The sequence below is a fragment of the Solanum lycopersicum genome, chromosome 6 (assembly GCF_036512215.1).
Source record: "Solanum lycopersicum chromosome 6, SLM_r2.1".
NCBI classification, from domain to species: Eukaryota; Viridiplantae; Streptophyta; class Magnoliopsida; order Solanales; family Solanaceae; genus Solanum; species Solanum lycopersicum.
Window position 1 is genome coordinate 39,299,561 of NC_090805.1, and position 22,249 is coordinate 39,321,809.

General features: G+C 37.5%; 2 protein-coding genes across 3 annotated transcripts in view; both read right to left on the reverse strand.

Moving 5' to 3' along the window:
- Positions 1 to 1,134: 1,134 nt before the first annotated feature.
- Positions 1,135 to 3,851, reverse strand: LOC101255799 (pentatricopeptide repeat-containing protein At4g02750-like). Its single transcript, XM_004240985.5, has one exon. It carries the CDS (start codon positions 3,273 to 3,275, stop codon positions 1,269 to 1,271), a length of 2,007 nt encoding a protein of 668 aa, XP_004241033.1. The 5' UTR covers positions 3,276 to 3,851; the 3' UTR covers positions 1,135 to 1,268.
- Positions 3,852 to 3,971: 120 nt separating this feature from the next.
- LOC101256095 (alpha-mannosidase I MNS4) overlaps positions 3,972 to 22,249 on the reverse strand; it is a 28,137-nt gene continuing 9,859 nt past the window's right edge. Inside the window, exons 8-17 of one of the 2 annotated variants that reach the window (XM_004240986.5) lie at positions 21,370 to 21,479; positions 16,488 to 16,538; positions 13,231 to 13,319; positions 12,701 to 12,782; positions 12,464 to 12,577; positions 11,675 to 11,754; positions 8,640 to 8,775; positions 6,918 to 6,988; positions 6,528 to 6,759; positions 3,972 to 4,776 (exon numbers count right to left, since the gene is read on the reverse strand). In XM_004240986.5, the coding sequence (XP_004241034.1) occupies positions 4,534 to 4,776; positions 6,528 to 6,759; positions 6,918 to 6,988; positions 8,640 to 8,775; positions 11,675 to 11,754; positions 12,464 to 12,577; positions 12,701 to 12,782; positions 13,231 to 13,319; positions 16,488 to 16,538; positions 21,370 to 21,479 (1,208 nt within the window). In that variant the 3' untranslated portion in view covers positions 3,972 to 4,533. Of the gene's footprint in view, positions 4,777 to 6,512; positions 6,760 to 6,917; positions 6,989 to 8,639; positions 8,776 to 11,674; positions 11,755 to 12,463; positions 12,578 to 12,700; positions 12,783 to 13,230; positions 13,320 to 16,487; positions 16,539 to 21,369; positions 21,480 to 22,249 lie in introns of both variants that reach the window. The other variant, XM_010323953.4, reaches the window with a different exon arrangement.

A 22,249-nucleotide genomic window follows, 5' to 3' on the forward strand; every position in this document is an offset into this window, starting at 1 on the left:
AGTTAGCTTGGAGCCTTGTGCTACCTATATTAAGCAAAAAGAAAGTTAGCTGAAAAGGGGAGATGAGCTGATCATTATTATTGCTGATTATAATATTGATTTTTATATCTCTGATCTTATCATTCCCTAATTATCTAAATGCCCTAATACTTCTGGTTTTAATTGTAAAGTCATTATTCACACTTGACCAAAATAATTCGTAAGGGTAACTAGATCTAATTATTTTTTACGTTTTACTAATTCACATCAATCTTCTTTATAAAACATATATCCTAAAGATATGAAATGACTTACTAAGTTGCACTATATGTTTAATCACTTCTATGTTTAGCATCCTAAAACCAGATATACATGACTAAACTCTTCAAGATTCTAGCAACTGTTCTTCTCTCATTGCTCGATGTCGAAACACTGACATGAAAACCATTAGTTTTGAGTTTTTTCATTCCATTGGAATGAAGAGCTACGTGTGTGTGGGAAGCCTTTTTTTCAGGTGAAAGTCACATTATTATTTTGGAAAAGTTTTGTGGAACTTCTGGTATAAGGAGTTTCTAGCAAACGAAAGAGCTCAACAATGGCACCAATGACCAACCAAACAGGCTAATGTCGTTTAGTTTTTACAATGAACGAATAAGTAATGTCTTACACCTTCTACTAAGCATTACACATTCTTAACTTCCAAGAGCAAGTATCATATCACACCCCATGAAATCTAGCAAGGCCGGAGCTCCCTAAGAACATAATGAATTTTGGTTTTCTTTGTTTCTTTAGCTTTAAGTATATCATGTAAAGTAATTTTATATCGTTTTCTTTATTTTTTAAATACAAAATATGTTTGTCGTTCCCATACAGATCTCTTTCAACAATTTAGTTTTTGTACAGAAACCATATTCTAAAAAAGAGAAAAGTTAACAAAATTCCCCTCCCCCTTGGCTTGGTGACCGATTCTTATTCTTATTTTTTCTCCAGATATCTTCCTCAACTTTCACTCAGTTAGGTTTAAGTTCACCAAAAAGATATAGGCAACTTATAACAGCGACAAAGGAAACTAGTATACAATATTCCTCAGATTTCAGAAGCAAGAAATTTTCAAGGTTGACTATGGGTGTAAGAATTAAACTTTTGACATACATATACGCCTGTTTCAATAATATTTTATTAAGTGCCAGGTTATAAATCCTAAACATTTTCATCATTTAAGTTAAGGACGTTAATGCTGAAATTCTACATTTGGGAGAAGTACCTCGGTATGTTGTGGCAGAGATCACTCAAAACAGTTCCTCATCCATTTCAGTATCACTTGAAAGAGATAGATAAGAGGGGTACCGTGTCGAAATTGGATGCAGATCTGTATCTTTGGTATATCCTGAAAGCTTCATATCTTCATTTAGTAGACTCAATATGAAGCATATCCTGTCTACTTCCACATGTGACACATCTCCCATTACAAACTCGTGCACTGCAGAATCCAACTCAATCCAGCTAGACCCCCGGTTTTTTTTCACATGATGCTCTCTGATCAGTGCCCTTACTCTAGCTACATCATGCCATCTTCCTGCAGCAGCATAAATATTGGACAGGAGAATGTAATTTCCAGAATTATCAGGCTCAATCTTGAATAACTCAGACGCTGCAACTTCAGCCATCTGGACATTGCGGTGAACATTGCAAGCTGCAAGCATTGCACCCCAAACGGCTGAGGTGGGAGCCACATGCATACTCAATATCATCTCATGAGCCTCTTCAAAGAACCCACCACGACCAAGGATATCTACCATGCATGCATAATGTTTTTCTGAGGGCTGAATTCTGAATTCTTCAGTCATTTGTTTAAAGTACCTCCTCCCTTCATCAATAAGTCCTCCATGGTTGCAAGCAGTCAAAACTGCGAGGAAAGTTACTTCATCAGGCTCTATATTCTCTCTTTGCATATCCTCAAATAAATGTAACGCTTTTTCAACTAAGCCATGATTAGCAAACGCAGCAATCATTGTACTATAACAATAAAAATCTTTTTTATCTGCCATTTCAAATACTTGCGAGGCTTTCTCAATATTTCCACATTTTGCATAGAGGTCTACCAAACTGTTAACAACACGTGTATCAGAAAAATATCTGGATCCTACATCACCACTCATAACTGACTCAACTGCATCTACTATCCCTAATTGAGAGCAAGCTGAGATTATACTCAAAATAAAAGTCTCATCCACTTCAAGATTTTGCTTTTTGAAGTTTCTGAACAGTTCCAAAGCAGCAGAAGGCTTCCCGTTCTTAGCATAACCACTAATCATGGTTGACCATGTAACAAGATTTTTCTCAGGCATTTCATCAAATAAACACCTTGCTTCATGGAATTTCCCAGACTTAACATAACCATCTATCATCATAGTCCATGACACCACATTCCTATAGGGCATTTGTTCAAAGTAGTCCCTTGCTCTTTCTAACTCGGTCACCTTACAGTACCCTGATATCATCAAATTCCATGTTCCAGTGTCACGAACAGGCATTGCCTGAAACAGCGAATTTGCTGTCTGCATATCACCAACATCTGTATAACCTGAAATCATCACATTCCAAGCAGCCATATCCTTAGTAGGCATAGTGTCGAAAAGATTCCTAGCTTCCTCCATATCTCCCTTCCTAGCATAGCCACATATCACACTAGTCCAAGAAACAACATTTTTCTCATCCATGCTATCAAACAACTCTCTTGCAATTTCGAGTTTATCATTAGTCACATACCCCGATAGCATTGAATTCCAAGAAACAACATCCTTTTCCTCCATGCCATCAAATACTCGTCTGGCACAATCAACTTCCCCACATCTCATGAAACAGTCAATCACTGAATTTTGCACAAGTAAATCAAAACCAAACCCACATTTCCATATAATCCCTAACATCCCCTCACTATGTCTCGACCATTTCAGCCGTCCTAATGCCTTAAGTATAGATGATATAGTGAAATTCAAAGGCGTAACATCGCCAATATGCATATCGAGGAAGAGAGAAAAAGCTTGAGTATGCTGAGAATTTTCAACATACCCATGAATCATTGAAGTCCAAAGAAAAGGGTTTCGTTCAGGAATTTCATCAAACACCTTGCGAGCATAGTTTGTGGCGCCGAAACGAGTGTAAAGACGAATGATTTTGTTCAGAACAAGGTCAGATGAGGCAATGGATCCACATACTAATAAATGTGCATGGACTGATTTTAAGCTGTGTAGAGTTTTGCAAGTTTGGAGAAGACGGGAAACAGCTTGATTCATTGCATTTCATGGCGCCAATGGCCAAGGAATTCAAATTAGGGGCTAAATGGTCATGTGAATTCCAGCTTCTTCTCAAATGGGCTGGGCTGATTAATGTCACAAGTTATTTGGGTTTTAGGGCTTTCCTAGATTGACAAGCCAAATTCTTACCCAATTGGCGATGGATAACTAATGCAAGCATGCAATTGCTAATGCAAACATTACTAATAAATTTTCTTTTACACAGTTTGTTGTTTCCTTTTTATATCTATTATTTCTTTTTTTCTACACTATTTTCATCTTGAGATAAGGGTCTATCGAAAGTGGAAACAGACACTCTATCCTCCGTATACATCACTTTATGATAAAGAGACAATATTGACCGCTCCGTTGGCTTTCTCAATTCATTTTTGAGTAAAAATTCAAGCAGGTGGAAGACATTGGAAAGGGTTTTACATACTTGTGAGTAGTTTGAACATTTGGATATGTTCTGATTGACAAATTGCCGGAAAAATGAACAGTAGGAAGCTTCCAATAACACATGTTTGTATCTAGTTCCGATCCTCTTAAGAGCATATCTCTATGATCCTACACTAGAGTGATGGTGGAAAATGAGTTGATTTGATCAGATTTGAACTAAATGAAAATGAATTGGATTGTGATCCATTCATACGAATATGAGGTTGTCACAGTTAGTTTTGAGCTGAAACTCAGGTATAAGTTATCAACAATTCTAAAATTGCAGCACTATAGAACCAGAAAACCTGTGATCCAGAGTACTCTAAAAATGGTGTCCACTTGACACTGATTCATATATTACAACATGAAATTGGGCAAACTACAACCAAATTGGCTGGAGAAAATAACAGACCAAGGAACAAATTCGCTGCCTAGTTTTCGCAATATTTAAATGTACACAAATTGATTCCTCCCCCGATCTTGATCACCAAAAAATTGGTCTTGCCCAACTTCATTGCAACACTTAATAGCTTAGCTAACTTAGTATACTGTATGATACACCTTGCTAGACATTTTTTAAGTCATTCCAACGTTCTTGCAGGATACCAGCTCTATGTATATAACTGTATGAGTCCTAATAACCATTTAAGAATCATGATTGAACACTTGCCACAAGTACCATCTTCTGGTCCTCACTCAAATCGTCATACATACTTAAATTTCCAGGACCTTGAAGCTTGAACCCCTTCCAAATCACGACCAAGTCCTTAAATCGACAGCAAACTGGAAAAGGCTATAATCCATTACAGGTTGCCACCAGTCATCTTTTTGGTTTAGAAGAGGGACTTTCTTCTTGGGGCACACGAGCTGGGCTGTTGTCATGATCATTATGAGGACCCGATAGGGAAACTTCAGGATTGGGGTTTGAGTTCAGCAAAAGTGAATGGCCCTGAACTTCAGTTGGCTTCCTTTGGCTTGAATTTTCATCCTCACTACTTGAATCCACCGGAGACATGAATGATATGCCAAACCTTTGCTCATAGGTTAGACCAGGACAGAGTCCCTGTAATAAAAACAAATCTTCCTCAGCATACAAGTGACAAATGAATCTTCCAGTACATTGGAAATCTCACTACTTTTTTTATTTGGGTGGGTGGGGGTGGGGGGCAAAAGAAGCAGGAACATCACTAGCCATGGTATCCATATAAAATAGATTTTGTATCTTTCGTTTAGAATTTACACATTTAGATCAATAGAATTACTCACCCTTCTTTTACAAATTTTAGAACTCCAGCAAGAAAGGAACCATAAGACCTTGAGCTTAAGATGACAAGGAAAACAGTTACTACAGATGGTATGTTATTGATGCGTTTGTTGGGAATCAACATTCCACACGCGAGAATTAATAGGGCAGATAATAATTAGTATCTGAATTATTTTGTTAGTCGAATTAAACTTCCCTGAGTGGATTAGGACTTGATATTTCTGTTTTATAGGACTTGATATTTCTAATTTGTTAGGACTCTTGCTGCTGTAAACCTCTATTTTAGAGAGTTGACGTTATTAATCAAACAAGTTGGATTTTATCAAGTCATAGAGATTAACAACTTTCTCAAACAAGAATCCAGGTCCACAGTCCCCTGAATGAATTGCTAAATTCAGCAATCACAGGCAGGTCAAGGAGCAAGAACAAGGACTTAGACCTGAGTGTTGCGCCTGCTCATATGCAGGTCAAGGAGCAGAACAAGGGCTTAGACCTGAGTGTTGGGGCTGAATTTCCGGTTAATCGTCAGTGATTCAATCCAAAACTACGGAACTTAACATGGTAATTTGGGTAGGTGAGAAATACATCCAAGCTCCCTACCACTAAACAACATTGGGAATTTAGTTCAACCTGGAATTTACTGTGAGCTTGTTTCATTTAGTGCATAGTATAGGGGTATGCCAATGTATTTATTCTGCATATCTGAAAATAGTGCTAATTATAAAAAGGAATATGAGCTACCTATAACTAGAGAGATTGGCAGTCAACAGGAATTTGCTAGTTTCATCTTAAGCCTCCAAAGAATCTAAGCATCTACACAAATGGTACTTTCTGTTTACACCAAAAGTACAAATCAGACAAAAGAGAAGCTTTGCCACGTCACACTAAACTCTCGAGCCCTTCAAAATATATGAAGTCAAGTATGTAAAGTTGACTTGCTCAATTATGAAGTATGTCAAGCAGAATTAGAAGTTTTGCCAAAAAGGAAGGACTTTAAATGTATCAAATCTTTCCATAAAGATGAAAAGGAATTAAGAAGGCAGTCAATAAATAAAGTCAAGGAAGAAGATTCCAGTGCAAATTATGAAGCAAGATCAAAGGACTGAAGATCGTTAAAGCAAACATGTACAATGATTCAAAGATTACCAAATCGATGCAAAATGAGAAGTTTAAAGCTAATCTTTTTTCTAAATATGAAGAGATGTATCCTTTCTCGGACATATGAAAAAGGAAAGTGTGCCACATAATATGGATAGAGGGAGTATTAGAATGAATTTGATGCAATATTAAGAAACTCCAGTTTGCAAAATTTTCAACTTGATGACAAAGCTGTACAAAATTTGGTATCCTATCAAGGAAATGACCGTGCCTGGCAACTTGGATCTCACAAAAAGACCTAAGACTTGCTTCCCACTTTTCACCTGGCTGTCATGCTTAATTAGCTAAGCTAAATCAAACAAGGGGAATCTCATGTGTAGCAAATTCTCAACCATTGAACCAATATTTTAATGGAATTAGTTGATGAAAACCTTTACCATTAAATTTCTGACCTTCAAACCAGAGACAGGTGAAGAACTTTGATAACTGGAGCGCGATAAGAAACTGGAATCTGCATGTCGTGTTTGAGAGCCACTGGAATTAGTTTGTGCACTCACGGCTGAATGAGTTTTGAGTCTCAAATTGCTGTTCCTACAATATGCTCCGAAGTATGAACAATGCTCACGTACTAAGGATATTTGAGGAGTTACAGGCAATAAATGGCCTTCTGTGCTGAAGACATACCTTTAAAGAAAGAATAACAAAAACCACCAAATATTATGAGTAAAAGCATCTCTGTTGGGAAAGGATGACGGTGAATAAAAAATAGAGGAGAATGGGAAGCACAAAAACTTTAAAGAAATGCTAGATAATGAATACGAAGGATGGTATAGGAGTTTTACTTGTACGGTCCATTCTCAACCAGGTTATCTGGACCAGCAGCTAAATCAAAAAGAAGCCACAAATATTTAACCTGAAAAAAAGAGTGAAAAATTAATTAGATCGATAGATGGACAGATAGATAGAAACATAGATTTATTATAGATGATTGTCAATAATAATCATGCATTTGTTCAGGTCAATGAAGACAACACTTCAACCAGAGAGCAGTCTCAAATACAATACACATTACTTTTGTGTCTTTTTTCATAGATAAAATAAAAGTAATAAGACATAAACACCAGAAGGTTACTTCTCTTGTACTAAGATCAGATGATAAGATCAGCCTCACTAACATCAATAGCACACGTCTTTACTCATCAAACAGTGAGTACTTTAATGATAGGAAAGGAATAACAGATGTTTTAATGATAGCAGGGAAAACATATTTCATGTTAAATCTAAATGTTTGAAAAGTCTATATTTATGGTGTAGGAAGAATATTGTACAGGATATAAACTCTATGTTAAATCTTTTACATTCCTTCAACATGTAGAAGGAAATCTTCAAGTTTGTAATCTTTCTTTTACATTCTTGATACTTTTGAATGAAATCTATTACCTTTTACATCAAAACAGTGAGTAGTTAACAGAAGATAAGCATACATGCACACAACAGAGAAAGAAAAAACAAATCAGTCTAAACATGATAACAATTTAGCTAGTCTATGTAAGATAAGAAAACTATATACAGAAATAATAGTGGATTATTTGTTAGGACGTGGAACATGTTTACAATCAAAAGGAAAACTTAAGCACCTCAATCTAGTATTTGAAGTCAAATGAAACTGCTTTAGATGACTAACAACAAACATTACTAGTACAGTATTAGGTCGAATAAGAGTACTGGATATGGTATCATATTAATTGTGCGCCAACCTGATTTTGCTGTCCCTCGATGACTTTTCATTTAGGATCAATGTAGAAATAACAAGAGAAATGATAATTGCCTTAATTATGTCACTAAGTTAGACGCCTGTAAGATGGCCAACCTAACCCTACTTTAAGCATCAATGCCACCTAAGTACTTCACGAGGTTTCACAACAATATTTTGCAGGTTTTGGTGTCAAAATTGCAGGGTGTAAAGATAAGGTTTATAGGGTTAGGAGGCAGTAGAAGGCCTGGAGAATCTGAGAAGCTCGAGGGGCTACTAGTTTTCGTCAAATTGGCTGAATCCTGCTGCAAAAGGACCATAGATGATTGACACACAAATTCAAAGTAAAACGTTTGTGCACTAATAGAAGGACTAAAATTGAAATTAAGAAAAAATTCAAGAACGAATGAAAATTTTATTTTCTTTTACTTTTTAACTCCACCTATGTGACCTTGCTCACATTTGTAGGTCCCAAACCCAGATAAAGGAGGAGGGTTGGAGTAGGCTGCAAGCCAACATAAAACTTATCATTTCATGATAAATCCTCAGATAAATGAGGAAACATGGTCGGTGAGGTTTCATATAGCCAACTCTAACTTGTAGAAACTGAGGAACAGTAGTTGTTTTTTCTGTACTTAAACTTTTTCCAGTGTTTTATGTCTTCATATACCCAGGAGTAGAGAGTACCCAAAGGATAGTATATTTTCATGTAGGTCTCATAATCGTATCATATCATCTGGACGAAACTCAGAAATAAACTGATATACCACAGATAGAACATGGCCAAATAAAACCGATCCTTGTTCCTTACAGTTTCTGCCAAGAAGAAGCTCTCCATGTGATCTTCTTGTTTGTGAAATTCAACATCAGATATATGACAATATCCACAAGTGCATCGCGCACCATATTGCAAGCTAGCAAGAATTTCCCTTCCGGCATCAAGATACCTACATCAAATTATTTAAAAAGAAAATTAAGGCTCTAAATCTTAGTCTGTGTGTGTTGATTAAATTGCTGCCCATGAAGTGACAGCATCCCATGAAGAAAGAAAGAGAGTTTTAAATCCTTGACCGAAGTTTCAGGCCGTATTTAATGACCATGCAGCTTACTCAGACAGTGCATAGTCATTAATCGTTCTCTCATCCTTTCTGGAATCTCCTTTTTATTTTTGGAGAACTGGAAGCAAATTAATTTTGACAAGCATGTGACAGTATTTATGGTCATAACATTTAATTATACACAGTTGGATTGAGATGATTTAAATGAAGAAAGATGGTCGGTTCATATAGCCAACCCTAAATTGTGTATGGCGGAGACGTAGTTGGTAACAAGTTAAGTTTACCTTGCTTAGGAAATGATAAATTGAGCACAGCTAAGACATGCTTCACATGAATAACTCAACTGTTAGGAAACATTCAACTATACTAATGGAACAAGGAATGTTCATAGTTCTTTATTAACTTCAAACGCATTGTTGCAGACAGTTTGCCGCTACTTGCACTTGATATCTACAATGTAAAACCTGAGAAATTAAGCCCACTTCTTGACATACCCACTGACTTAGTGAGGTTACTTAAGCTTGCTTCATGACATATCATCTGGGAGCAAAGAATAAGAATGAGGGTATCTTGAATGGTTAGAGAGGTTTGAGAAGAAGCTAGCGCTTAAAAAGAGATGATACATAACTCTGGGAGGGGGACTCACACTCACGAATGCTGTCCAAGAACGTCTGCTGACATATGAGAGAAGGCTTGATAAGTGAAGGAGAAACTTTTGGTGAGAGGGGGGCAATGATAAAACAACTTCCCTACAGTGTAGCAAAGTGATACAGCAAGCAGGATGGACTGGGTAATAAGAAACTTGGTCTAATAACAACAGCCTGCTGCTTAAATGGATGATATAACTTGGAATCAGTAGATTTAACAAGTAATCAACGTTTGATATTAGTGTAGAAGGTTCTGGTGTTCAAAGCCTGTGATAAAAACATGAGGGGGAGTTGAAAAATATCGAAAGCTAAGGGAGCAATTTACCACGCATTAGCTTCTTTATTGGCAATGTGAAAAAGTTGAAAAACATGATACTTTCGATGGACAACATTCCTTGAATTATGAGTTTTTGATTTATGTAGTTTTGCATGGAGAAGACAGAACAGAATTGCACTTCGCTGGTCTCAACATGAATGGAATTGTCATTCAGAAGTCATTTTGAAGGCTGGGATATAAAAGAGATGTTTCAGCTGCCAATAAAGCTGGAAGGAGACAGAATCTATCTGGAACCAGACAAGCTGATATGGAAGGACAATAATAGTGGAGTGTATTCTGTTAAGTCAGGCTATAGTAGATTAACTTCATCAGTAAACGGCAAAAGATAATGGTCACACGAAGATCATTTGGAAGACCAGGGTCCCTCGAAAGTGCCAGTTTTTGTTGTATTGCAACACCTGAAGCCTGCTCAACTCATTCTAATCTCCAGAAAAGTGGCATAGCCATCCGTAGTGAATTTTTCATGTGTAACATTGCCAGATAGCCTAGCAGCAGTAGAGTATGGTTTGATACTGTTTTGGGGTATGCTGGGTTATCCCAAGAACCATCAAGGAGGCCATGATAAGCTGAACAGAAAGGCAGGTGAAAGGAAGATAAAAGGGTTTGAATGACTACATCAGCCTGGCCTTTCAGTCCTTAGGAAGGAAGGTGAAAGGAAGATAAAAGGATTTGAATGACAATATTGATGCCTACACTTTTGGTCCTTCGGACAGACAGGAAATCAGAGATCAGCTATGCTTCAAGGATAAAGCAGAACCATAGATTGAAATATAGATGTTTGAGCTCTTTTGGCTTTTTCGTGTAGCATGTTGGATATATACGTGAGACGGGGGTCTATCAGAAATAACCTATCTACCTTCACAAGATAGGCGGAAGGCTGCATACACACCATCCTTCCCAAACCTCACTTGTGGGATTACACTGGATATGATGTTGTTGTTATGCTGGATGTATATGACATAGACACTTAACTTGACTTCCCCGACTCCTTTCCTTTTGTGGGACCTTGAGTTTGTACTGTGCCTCTATTTGTATCTTGGGTGCCTCGGATATGTAAAAACAAATTCTAATTGTAAAGTTACTTCATACACATCCAGACTCAAGATGCAGGCAATAACAAATTGTCACAACTACTTTGGCAAAATCAAAGATAACAGACACCAGCCTGCATATTTGGTCCTTTCAACAGAAAGATGAAATTAGAGATCAGAGATGCTTTGAAGACAAAGCAGAACCATAAATTGAAATACAGATGTTTGAACTCTTTTGGCTTCATGCTGGATGTATACGGCACAGACACTTTACTTGATTGACCCAACTCCCCTTCCTTCTGTGGGAGCTTGACTTTTTGCTATGTATCTATTTGGACATCTTTGGTGCCTCAGGTAAGTAGTAAAATCTTAATTTGTGAGGTTACTTCCATACACATTCAGATTGAACATATAGGCTATAACAAATTGTCACAAATACATTGGTGAAATCAAAGATCAAAGATCTGTAACTCTACAAGGGCTGCCTATAGGAGATTAGGAATACTTATTTATACGGAATATTTGTCTGGGTTTTTCTGGAATAAGAAGAAACAAATAATAGGTGATGAGCATGCTTCTGTGGACTAACATATGTTAATCTCATGCAAGAAAGGTAACTCGGATATCCAATTGCACATGCCAAGAATTTTAGCCTTCACATGATATAATCTATTAAAAAGGAAGTGCAAATCAGCCAATGAGTTATTATGAGTTCAATTAGCTAAAGAAAAAGGTAGGCATAAGAAAAATAATTCAAGAGATAACAAGCAGACCTAGGATCTCTGGTAGCTTTGTACAGCCAATAGGTGCTCTCAATCAATTCAGGACGCAGAGGATAGCTTTTCTGGCCTTGCTACAATGTAAGCAAACAACAATATGAAATTTAAGTAAGATAGTAACAATACAGAAAATAAACCACTCCAAAAAAGACCTCGCAACAAAAATCAGGTGCTCAGTCGGCACAAGGAGAGACAACAGAAGGAACAAGCTCAATGAAAAGAGAGATCAAGGAAATGGAAAAAAGACTGTTAGCCTAACTGCTTATATTTCACAGCAATGCGAAATGATCTATCCCTAAAACGACCCAACCATTTCCAACCTTAAACATGGCTAACTTTATCTGAAAATTACTTGCTAAAATAATGATAAAGTGTCCTACAGAATGGTCCAACAGAAAAAACATTGTATGAGACAAAGGCAACAAAGACATCTCGATAAAGTTGGGCAAATAAAACTTTTTGATGCATGAAACAAAGGCATCTCGATAAAGTTTTTCTTTTCTTCTATTTTTGAGAATGATCAAAGGTATCTTGATAAAGTTGGGCAAATAATACCTTTTAACGTTATATGTTTCCCCGCAATGCGGGCTGGCTAAGTTGGGCAACCGAACCATACAAAGGAAGGTTTTCTTTTAAGTGCATATAAGGTCAAACCATTATAATTTCATGCTAAAAGGCACCGCCTAAATCTGTCAGTTTACATACAGTAGGGCATCAATCAAAGAACTAGCACATAAACGAACTTCAGGTATCAAAAGAATTTAGACAACAGCAAAATAGTACTTGAACACTGAGCGTAGCTAGATTGAAACCCTCTGGGGTAAAACCATATCTTTTCCAGACGCTGAAGAAGGCAGCATGTGTTCTAATGGCAGGCTCGATATCCCCTGCCAGAACCTTTCAACAAATACATACACAATAGTTAGTTCTGTCTAGAATTAATATTGAAGTAAAAAAGTTGGTTTTCTAACTGAAAGAAATCGTTTGCTTGGGTGTGAAATAACTATATAAGCAAATCACCTGAAGACCTGGCCAGAATGCCTGTAAGCTGTTAAATAAAGGCCAGACAAGGGCAGCAGAATTCATATTTACCTCTACATACCTACATATTGAAAAAAAATTACTTTACTTCTTGAGAAGAACAGAAAATTAAACCTTGGTGCAGGGTGAGACAAGACTCTAAATTGTAGAATACCAACTTGTAAGAGGGTACAAGGAATATATTGTCTTGAATTCGTTATTGACTAAACAAGGAGGCTTCCCTATGCCTTAGTCTATGTTTCAGTAAAGTGGGTTGTAATTTTCTATTTCTGTCTAAAATAATGGAAGTAATTGTTCTTTTACAATTAAGTAGAGACCGTTCTAAACTATCCTATGAAATATGCTACAAGACATATTCATACTCAAATTAAACGAATCTAGACAAGTTGTGAATCGATATACTTCCTATAAATAATTATATTAGTTGTCTTGAATTTCAGCAGCAATGCAATATAGACACAGGGTTTCTTTCTGTAGTGAATTCAAGCCTTAAAAGGAAGATTACTTGCCAAGGATCACTAAAGAGATAGTTCATAGCAGCCTTGTAAGCTTCCTGGAAGATGAAAAGATATTCTTCATCACCAAACAGCAAATAAGCCTGAATTAAAAATGTGAATGAGTAGGTTAGGATAAAGAAAACCAGAATATATATACAAATCATATATATAGGACTTCAGACAGTGTGAAAAGAAAAGAAGCAATTAAACTAATTGCCCATTTCAATCCAAGCAGAACTTTCCATTATTAATTATAAACCAACAAAAAAGTTTTTGAAACAAAGGTACTCGGTTAGAATCTAAAGATGATAGTAACAGTATTATCTGATCTCATCAACCATGTCATAGCCAAATTTCCTAGAGGTAGATGTCAGAAAATAACCATCCTATCAACATCATTTTTTTTCCTCTCCACCATCCCCCTCCACCTCCCAGGGAAGTGCAAGGGGGTCCTTCCTTAATACAGCTTCCCATCTGCCCAATAGTAAAATACATGCAACTCTAGTTATCTGCCAACATAATCTGTAATTATTTCATTTTTTTTGAAACTAATAATCTAAAATTGCTCATTGTTTTCCACCTTCAGATTTTTTTTTAATAAGAGAATGAAACTAGTGTTGAACTAGGTCCAAAGAATGAGCACTATCATTGAGTTCAACGTAAACGGTAAATACAGGTAAGATATGGACTAGTAACTAAGAGCCCGCTTGGGGTGCGCCACAGGTAAAACCCCCGCTTTTATGCAATAACTCGCAAACCACATAGGAAAGGTAACCCGCACTAGGAAAGCCTGGTGCGACGAGCTGGACCCAGAAGGCAAACCTCTTGCTTCGCTGGCAAGGGGTTTCGAATTTGAGACCTCCAACATGGAAGTCCCAAGCTCAAACCACTGGGCCATCCCGTAGGGTATTTCTTTTCTTACTTTTCCAAGACACAATTTCCCCCAAGTAGAACACAATATGCAGAAGTGGATAGCTGACCCTGCACAATCTGCATCTGAATATCCAATAATTTTCTCATGTCCTCGTAAAGAAGCCCTTTTCCAAGGAGAATTCAAGAACTGACTTAGGAGACTTGCTGAGAAGGTAATATCAATTCGAGTCACTGTGAGATAATTCAACTTTCCTAAGAGCCTTCTATATCTTCCTGGATTGCTAAGAGGTTCCTCTGACCTGCTAGGAGCTTAACATTTGAATCCATTGGAGAATCAATAGGCCTACAATCTATCACCCCTGTCTCTTCAAGAATATTAAGTGCATACTTCCTCTTGAAATGACAATATCTGATTTGGATTAAGCAGACTCAATGCCCAAGAAATACCTCAATCGACCAAGATCCTTAGTCTGAAAGTGCTGGAAAAGGTGATGTTTCAATTTGGTAATTTCCTCATCATCATTGCCTGTGATAACTATGCATCAACATACACAAACCTTGAGCAGAGTGACAATAGAACACAATGATCAACTTCACTTCGTACCATGCCAAACTCCTGAATTACCAAAGCTAAACTTTTCAAACCATGCTCAAGGAGACTGCTTCAGCCCATAAAATGCTCGCCGTAGTGTGCACACCATGTTTACTAGACTCCACTTGAGCAACAAAACTGGGTGGTTGCTCCATATATACCTCATCTTCGAGATCTCTATGAAGAAAGACATTTTTAATATCCAACTGGTAGAGAGGCCAATGACAAACCGCAGCCATGGATAAAAAGAGATGGGACTGAAGCAATCTTGGCCACAGGAGAGAAAGTATCACCATAGTCAAGACCAAAAATCTGTGTATAACCCTTGGCCACTAGTTAAGCTTTTAGGCAATTAATCTGTCCATCAGGCCCAACCTTCACTGTATATACCCACCGACAACCAACTGTAGATTTATCTGGAGGTGGAGGAACAAGCTCCCAAGTACCACTAGAGTGTAAGGCAGACATCTCTAGGCAGATTTCTCTTTGATCCTAGCTTGTTGCCAGCTTGGATGGGAAAGAGCTTCACATGTAGTCCTAGGAATAGACACAGATGATACAAAGGCAGAATGGACCAGTGACAAACAATGATAGCTCAAACAAGTAGAGATAGGATGAGGTTTCGAATAGAGCGATTACCTCCTCCAGTCGCAATGCAAGGACTGTGTAGACAAGTCCTCAACATGCAAGGATTCTGGCGGAGGGCGTGAATTATCTGGGCGCAGACGACGATGGGCTAATAGTGGTGGAGGTGAACAGGAGGTAGATGGAGTCATAGGAAATAATATGGAAGAATAAACTATGGCGGGATCCCCAAAAGATGGAAGTGATATGACCTCAGAAATGTCTAATTGTTAAGCAAAAGAGAATGTAAAGTAGGTCTGACCTTCAAAAACCCTAACATCAGTTGACATAAAGTATTGCTGAAGGTCAAGTGAGAAGCATCGATATCCCTTTTGTACCCTTGAATAACCGAGAAAGACACATTTAAGAGCATGAGGAGCGAATTTGTCTTTACCTGGAGTGAGTATATGTACAAAGCATGTACTCTCAAAGACGCATGGTGGAAGAGAGAATAAGGTTGACTTGGGAAACAAAACAGAGTGAGGTTCCTCATTAGGAATAGCAGAAGAAGGCATACGGTTAATCAGATAGCAAGAGGTGAGCACTGCGTCCCCCCAAAATCGCAATGGAACATTTGCTTGTATGAGAAGAGTGCATGCAGTCTCAACAATATGCCTATTTTTCATTCTGCAATCCCATTTTCTTGTGTAGTGTAAGGACGAGATATCTCATGAAGAATTTCATGGGAAGACATAAATTGTTTAAATTGAGATGATAAATATTCACGTGCATTATCACTACGAACAATGTGAATAGAAACACCAAATTGGTTTTTTGTTTCAGCATAAAAAGTTTGAAATATGGAAAATAATTCAGAATGATCTTTCATTAAGAACATCGAAGTGCACCTTCAGTAATCATCAATGAAAGTAACAAAATACTTAAAACCCAATGTAGAATTGTCTCTTCTAGGACCCCAAATGTCAGAATGAACTAAATGACAAAGAGATTTTGCACGATTATCAGGACTACGTGGAAAAGTAGCTTGTGTGTGCATGGAATAACTAAATCCTGCCTAACTAAACTATGCATAACTAATCCCAACATTACTAATACTTGCATAACTAAACCTTCCATTACAATACCAACACAACTCTAACCAACAATCGAACGACCCCCTATTCTTTTACTTATTTTGTTTCACATACAAAGTAATTATTCTATACAGTTGAGTATTTACCTTTAGGAGATATTCATAGAAAGAGTCTATACTCGTCCCTATCCCAGCATCCTGCAAAGAAATGAAGATTTGATATTGCTAGACTACAAAGGGAAAAGCAAAAGAAACGCAGGAATCAATCTGAATAAACAAAGTTGCAGTGCTAAAAAGAAAATGGAAGTTCCCCAGTCCTAAGTGGAGATGCAATGACTAAAGAAGCCAAGTGGCAGTGTGTAGTTGAAAACCGTTTCTTTAAGATATTCAGCTCTGAGTCAATCATAACCGTGCAAATGTCTAGGTTCTAATAATCTTACTAACAACAGGACTAGTCATGAGACCTAATGCCAAAACATTAATGAGAAGTTACGAAATCTAAATATTTGAGCAAATAAAGGATGTTTACACTTTCTGTTTGATGATTATTCATAATATTCTTGTCACTTCATCAAAAGAGAGGAAAAAGACGATCCCATGAGAATTATACAGAATAACACTATTTAAGAGAAGTACTATAGTTATGCATAAGAAATAGCTAGTAAGTTACAGGAGTCAAAAATGAAAGTAGATATTCTTAACATAGTTGTAGTTCAAACACCTCAATATTTCAGACACCATATCATTAAATTCAAAAGAGTTCAGATGTTCCTGATTTTCTCCTCTATTATATTTTTGGATTTTGTAGACAAAAAGACTAAACTGAAAGACCATTTTTTTTCTTTCAAGACTATGTGGAAGCAAGGAGCGATTTCGAGCAAGAAAAGGTGTTTGTCCAGCCTAGAAACGGCAATTTCAGCCCATATTTATAAAATTCAGCCCATTAACCCTCATTAATGAATTTGATCACTCATAATTTAGTTGGGTAAATATGACCTCCAGTCTATTTTTAACCCAAAAAAATATGGACAAAAATAAGAACTCACTTTTCTAATACCCACAATCAGAGTGACGGAAAGAAACTTTTACGTCCTATTTTGCAGCATTGCTTTGTTATATACACTCAAGGAGGAAAAAGGGGAACTTGCATCTCAATAAAAAGGAGATATTAAAGGAGTGGAAGGCTATCGGGCCGGCCCAACTATAGATGCAGAGATGCAAAAGCTTTCTGAAGGAGACCCCAATGCTAAGTTGTCTCAGAAGCCATTATTGCCTTCCCAAACACAAGAAGATTCTCTAGACGAGCGCGAGGGAGACACAGATGACAAAGCCAAATGCATGCGACCTCTATCTCTACTCTCTCTTCCCCCTTTCCTCTCTGATTTCTCTATTGGGTGTTCTCAAGATTCAGGTTTCTAGTCCCCAATTAGTAGCAACACTTTGTCACTACCCTGGTACGTAAAAGTTTGAAAGAGAAACAGATATTTCACTCCCGGCAGTTATTAAAACCTCTCATTGGACCGAGATAGTGATGACTAGAGCTTATAAAACCTTTGGGGTCAATTCAGTGGGGTTTGAGCACGAAATCTTTGACATGAAACTGCAAATGGAACAAAAGAGGAAGCTGCAGTTGAAGCAATCAAAGGGGAAAGAGCAACACAAGAAAAGATCAATGGGAAAGGGTGAAGTTGCGGCTGAGAAGCTGCAGCACAATTAATTATGAGAATGGGCAGGGGCAGGTTCCACAAGGCTTTCTCTGAATGAAAGCAAAAATTATAACCTGAAATATAGAGGGCTTAATGATATAAGCAATAGAAGCACCATCAAGCTACCTATTCAAAAATGGAAGCCTGATATTTTGTGTTTACACGAAACGTAAGCAGAGTGTTGTTCTGTGGCAATAGCAAGGCACATTTGGGGATCAAGATGGGTCGAAAGGATTGAAATGAAAGCAAGTAATACCACGGGTGGCACTATTATTTTGTTGGACAAAAGACAATGGAAATGCTTAAACTCTTACCAGGGGCAGCATACACATTCAGCTATATGGGAGGACTGGCAGGTGGATTTTAGATTCTGCTTCTCTGGGGTGTATGGGCCTCATGCAAGTCTGGAAAGGCTATATCTATGGGATAAGTGTTGGGTCATAGGTCGTGACTGTAATGTATGTAGATTTGAACTTGAGAGGTACAATTGTATCAGGAGATCAAAGTCCATGAAAGACTTCTCCGAATTTATTCAAGATATGGGTCTTATTGATCTCCCCTTACATGGTGCAACTTATACATGGACTAGGGGAGAGGACTTTCTGCAGGCTTCCAAAATTGATAAATTCTTAATTTTCCCTGAATGGAATGAATTCTTTGGAATTGTGAAGCAGGTGGCTTTACCAAGGGCTCTTTTTGACCACAGGTCTTACCCGTATAGAGTGGTGATTGAACTTCTGATCCTTCCTACTTTACCTTGTTAAATGGGCCAAAGTTGAATGGAGGATCTCTGGATAACTAAAACGGTCACTAGCACTTGCGGATCAAGCCATTGTAGAAGAGTTATTCAGTCTCATAGCCCCCATTCAGACTAGTGCAGTCAACATATAGGCAGGGTCAGACTTATCAGACTTATCTGGAGAAATAGCATGGATGAGTTCTATTCAGCTAAAGTAGGCTACCTATAATAAAGCTCCAAGAAGACCATAATTGATCAATGGCATAGAAATTAATCAGGAGAACTAAGTTGTCACCTAAATTTATTTTCTTTCAGTTGGATTACTCTAAAAGATCCTTGCTTGACTTGGGATAACCTCATCGTGTCCTGAAAGTCGCACGTTGCTTTCTACCACATTGATCCAAACGAAGTTTTACCATAACATTCCTCTAAGAATCGTATGGAATTGAGGAGGAAATTCCAAATAGTCAATAGATGCTATATGTGCTTATGAAACTCAGAATCTATTAATGACCTGTTTTTTTCATTGCAAAGTTGCAAATATGGAACATGTTCTTCTCACTTTTTTTACTCACTTGGGCCATGCCAAGCTCACTGGGAGGGGCTTTTGTGTGTTGGAGTCCTTTCAAAGTAGGGAAGTCCATCAAGAAGATCTGATCTTTGGTTCCACCCTGTATTTTGTGGTGCTTATGGATAGAGGAACAAAAGATGTTCTGATGGCACCCCATCTCCTATCCCTACCCTTAAGCATAATGTTTGATTACTCTTTTTGGTTGGGTTGATCTCTCTCCTGTACTTACTGTGGATTCTTGTCAGGAACTTATCAACTCCATAGATCTCCGATGTTAGATGTTTAATAGCTTTTTTTGCCTTGCTGGGAGCTGATGTTTTCTGTCTTTTGTAATCTGTGCATCTGCTTAATGCTTTGTTAATGATATTTTTCTTATTTCATCAACCAAAAAAAAATTATTAGACTTGACAATTGAATTTTGTTCGGTATGGAACATAATTGAACAACTATTCTAAAAAAAATCTTTTGCTTTCTTTTCCCAAAAAAACAAACAAACAGATCATAGAATAAAAATATCATCATTAAAATGCTCTCAGGCACTTGTTCCGAGGCATCCTACTAAAGTTCCTTCTGGCTTTGTGAATCCTATTCCGGTGGACTTTGTCCACCGGAAAGCTCTCTTTTTTCTTCTCTCTCTTCCTAGTTCCTTTTTTATCTCTCCACTCCGTTCCTCACGAACGGAATGGACAACAGAATTTATTTCCAATAAGAGGGGAAGTTTAATGATATTATGAATCGAGATCAAAAGCAGAAATATGGTATGATTGGGTAGAAAGCGGTAAATATCATGAGGAGAATGGTTTTGAGCAAAGGGGCTCTTATCTGGATTGACAGGAGACCCAGCAAAGCATCGGGAACCAGAGGGAAATCTTTCAAAACTTGGAGATGCAAAGATAATTCCACAAGTATTTCCTATCTCAAAAATTTAACAAGAGTGGTGGATTCTTATCATTGATAAACAATTAAGGGCAAAGACAGGCCAATTATTATTCTACCGGAAAATATGCATTTAATGAAAGGATGGGGATGCTTGCAGACATATTAAATTCCTTCATTAAAGAGGTCCAACTACCACAAGGGAGTATAAATACACAGGAGAGGCAGATCTTGCAGCAAACAAAGGGAAATGGAGTTACATGGAAATGCTACGTAAGATTAAATGGACACAGAAAAAAATCAGAAGTATCTGCAGTCTGCAGAGGAAGATGATGATGCTGGCATGATAAAGGCACAAACTCATTTTGCTGGCAAAGACCAACTGGGCAGAAGTCTAGTGGGGTATTTTGCTGGTAAAGAAGATACCCCTACTAGAAACATAGATGATGGGCACAACAAGCTTAGAAAGGAGCACAGGGAGTTATGGTTTACGACATGAATGGATTAACGTTCTTTTTCGTGTTCCAATCCAGAAAAGCAGCTGAGTATGTTCTGATGGGAGTTTGGAGGAGACAAGAAAGCAGACTAAATCTGCAGTGGTGGCTACCGACAGCAGCATCATTTCCTAAGAGCCACCAATTCGAATGGTGCTGGATTCGAGTTCTGGTGTTACCCCTCCATCTGTGGTCCAGATCGATGATGAAGAAAATAGGTGAGAGATGCAAGGGGTTAATTGAAACAGAAGAGGAAACTGACTTGAAAATCATCTCCAATGGGAAAGAATAAGAGTTAAAGGACCGGCGACCTAGATACTGACATCTCTCTTGACTCTCAACTATGCCCAAATCCAGACTAGTCAGACTCAGCAATAAGGACATCCTATCATCATAATGTAATGCTTTTATACCAGCCATCAACCTACTACAGTGTGTTCCTCCTATATCCAAGTGAAACCAGATATACTTTGCAAACTCATACAAGATTTTTGCAACAATCGTTAAGAATTAACATGTGAAGCTATTGTCTTATCTATTAAAAGCAATAAGGATTTCAAGTTGTGTGACATCATGAATCAAGTCAAATCAAACGTCTTATCATAATAACAAAATGCATATCCTAGTTTTAAAAGAATGTGACCTTTTGTGTCCATTCACCCGAAAAAACATCTATATGAGCACCAACTAGATTGATCTTTGACCGGCGAGCCCATAATCCTCGAACTGCATTCTTTGAAACTTGCTCAAAAACTGCATTTTCATTATAACAAGAATAAGAATAAGTTCCCAAAGAAAAACTGCAAGAATTACCTGCGCAATTTACCAAAAACACAATGAAGGGGGAAATATAACGGCTGATCAGAAATTTTTTGAAGGTCTGCTAGTTGAGGGCTTGAGAAATGAGATTTGTGTCCCAACTTTAACAATCCACATTAAATGTTAGAATGGAGAGAGTTGACTATTCTTAGAGACTCAGATGAGCGCACAAACTTTAACGTTAACTGTTAAGATGACTATAAAAGAACTCTAGACATCTAATTGGGCGCCTCCCTGACTAACTTATCAAACACCTCAAATCACCCCACACACACAAAAAAAAGTCTTGCTCCTTAACAGGTTCATTCTTTTCTTTTCCTACTTATTTCAACCAAGTAACTTCCGAAGTAAAAAAGGAAGTACATGATGTTGTTCAGGGAATAAGTAAACAATATACCTAGTCATCTACCAGCACAAAAAACAAAGGAAAGTCTCCAGCTGTTGAAGAACCCTAATAAATATCTAAGATTTGTTGTCGATAATGCAAATAATATCTAAGATTTTTTACTAAACCAAGTTAGAGAGTAACAATTAAAGACCAAAACCCCACTCAATAGTCCTGTGCAAATCAATTTAGGTCAACCTTTGTGTTTGCTCACTGAACTGTCATAAAAAGAACGGTTCTAGCACATAATAGGTGCAAGATGCTCTTTACCGTTCACACGCACTTGAGAGATCCTTAAATAATATAACCCTTAATCGTA

Bases quoted from the DNA above. Each gene is read 5' to 3' on its own strand.
- LOC101255799 (XM_004240985.5), bottom strand. From the start codon at position 3,275: ATGAATCAAGCTGTTTCCCGTCTTCTCCAAACTTGCAAAACTCTACAC.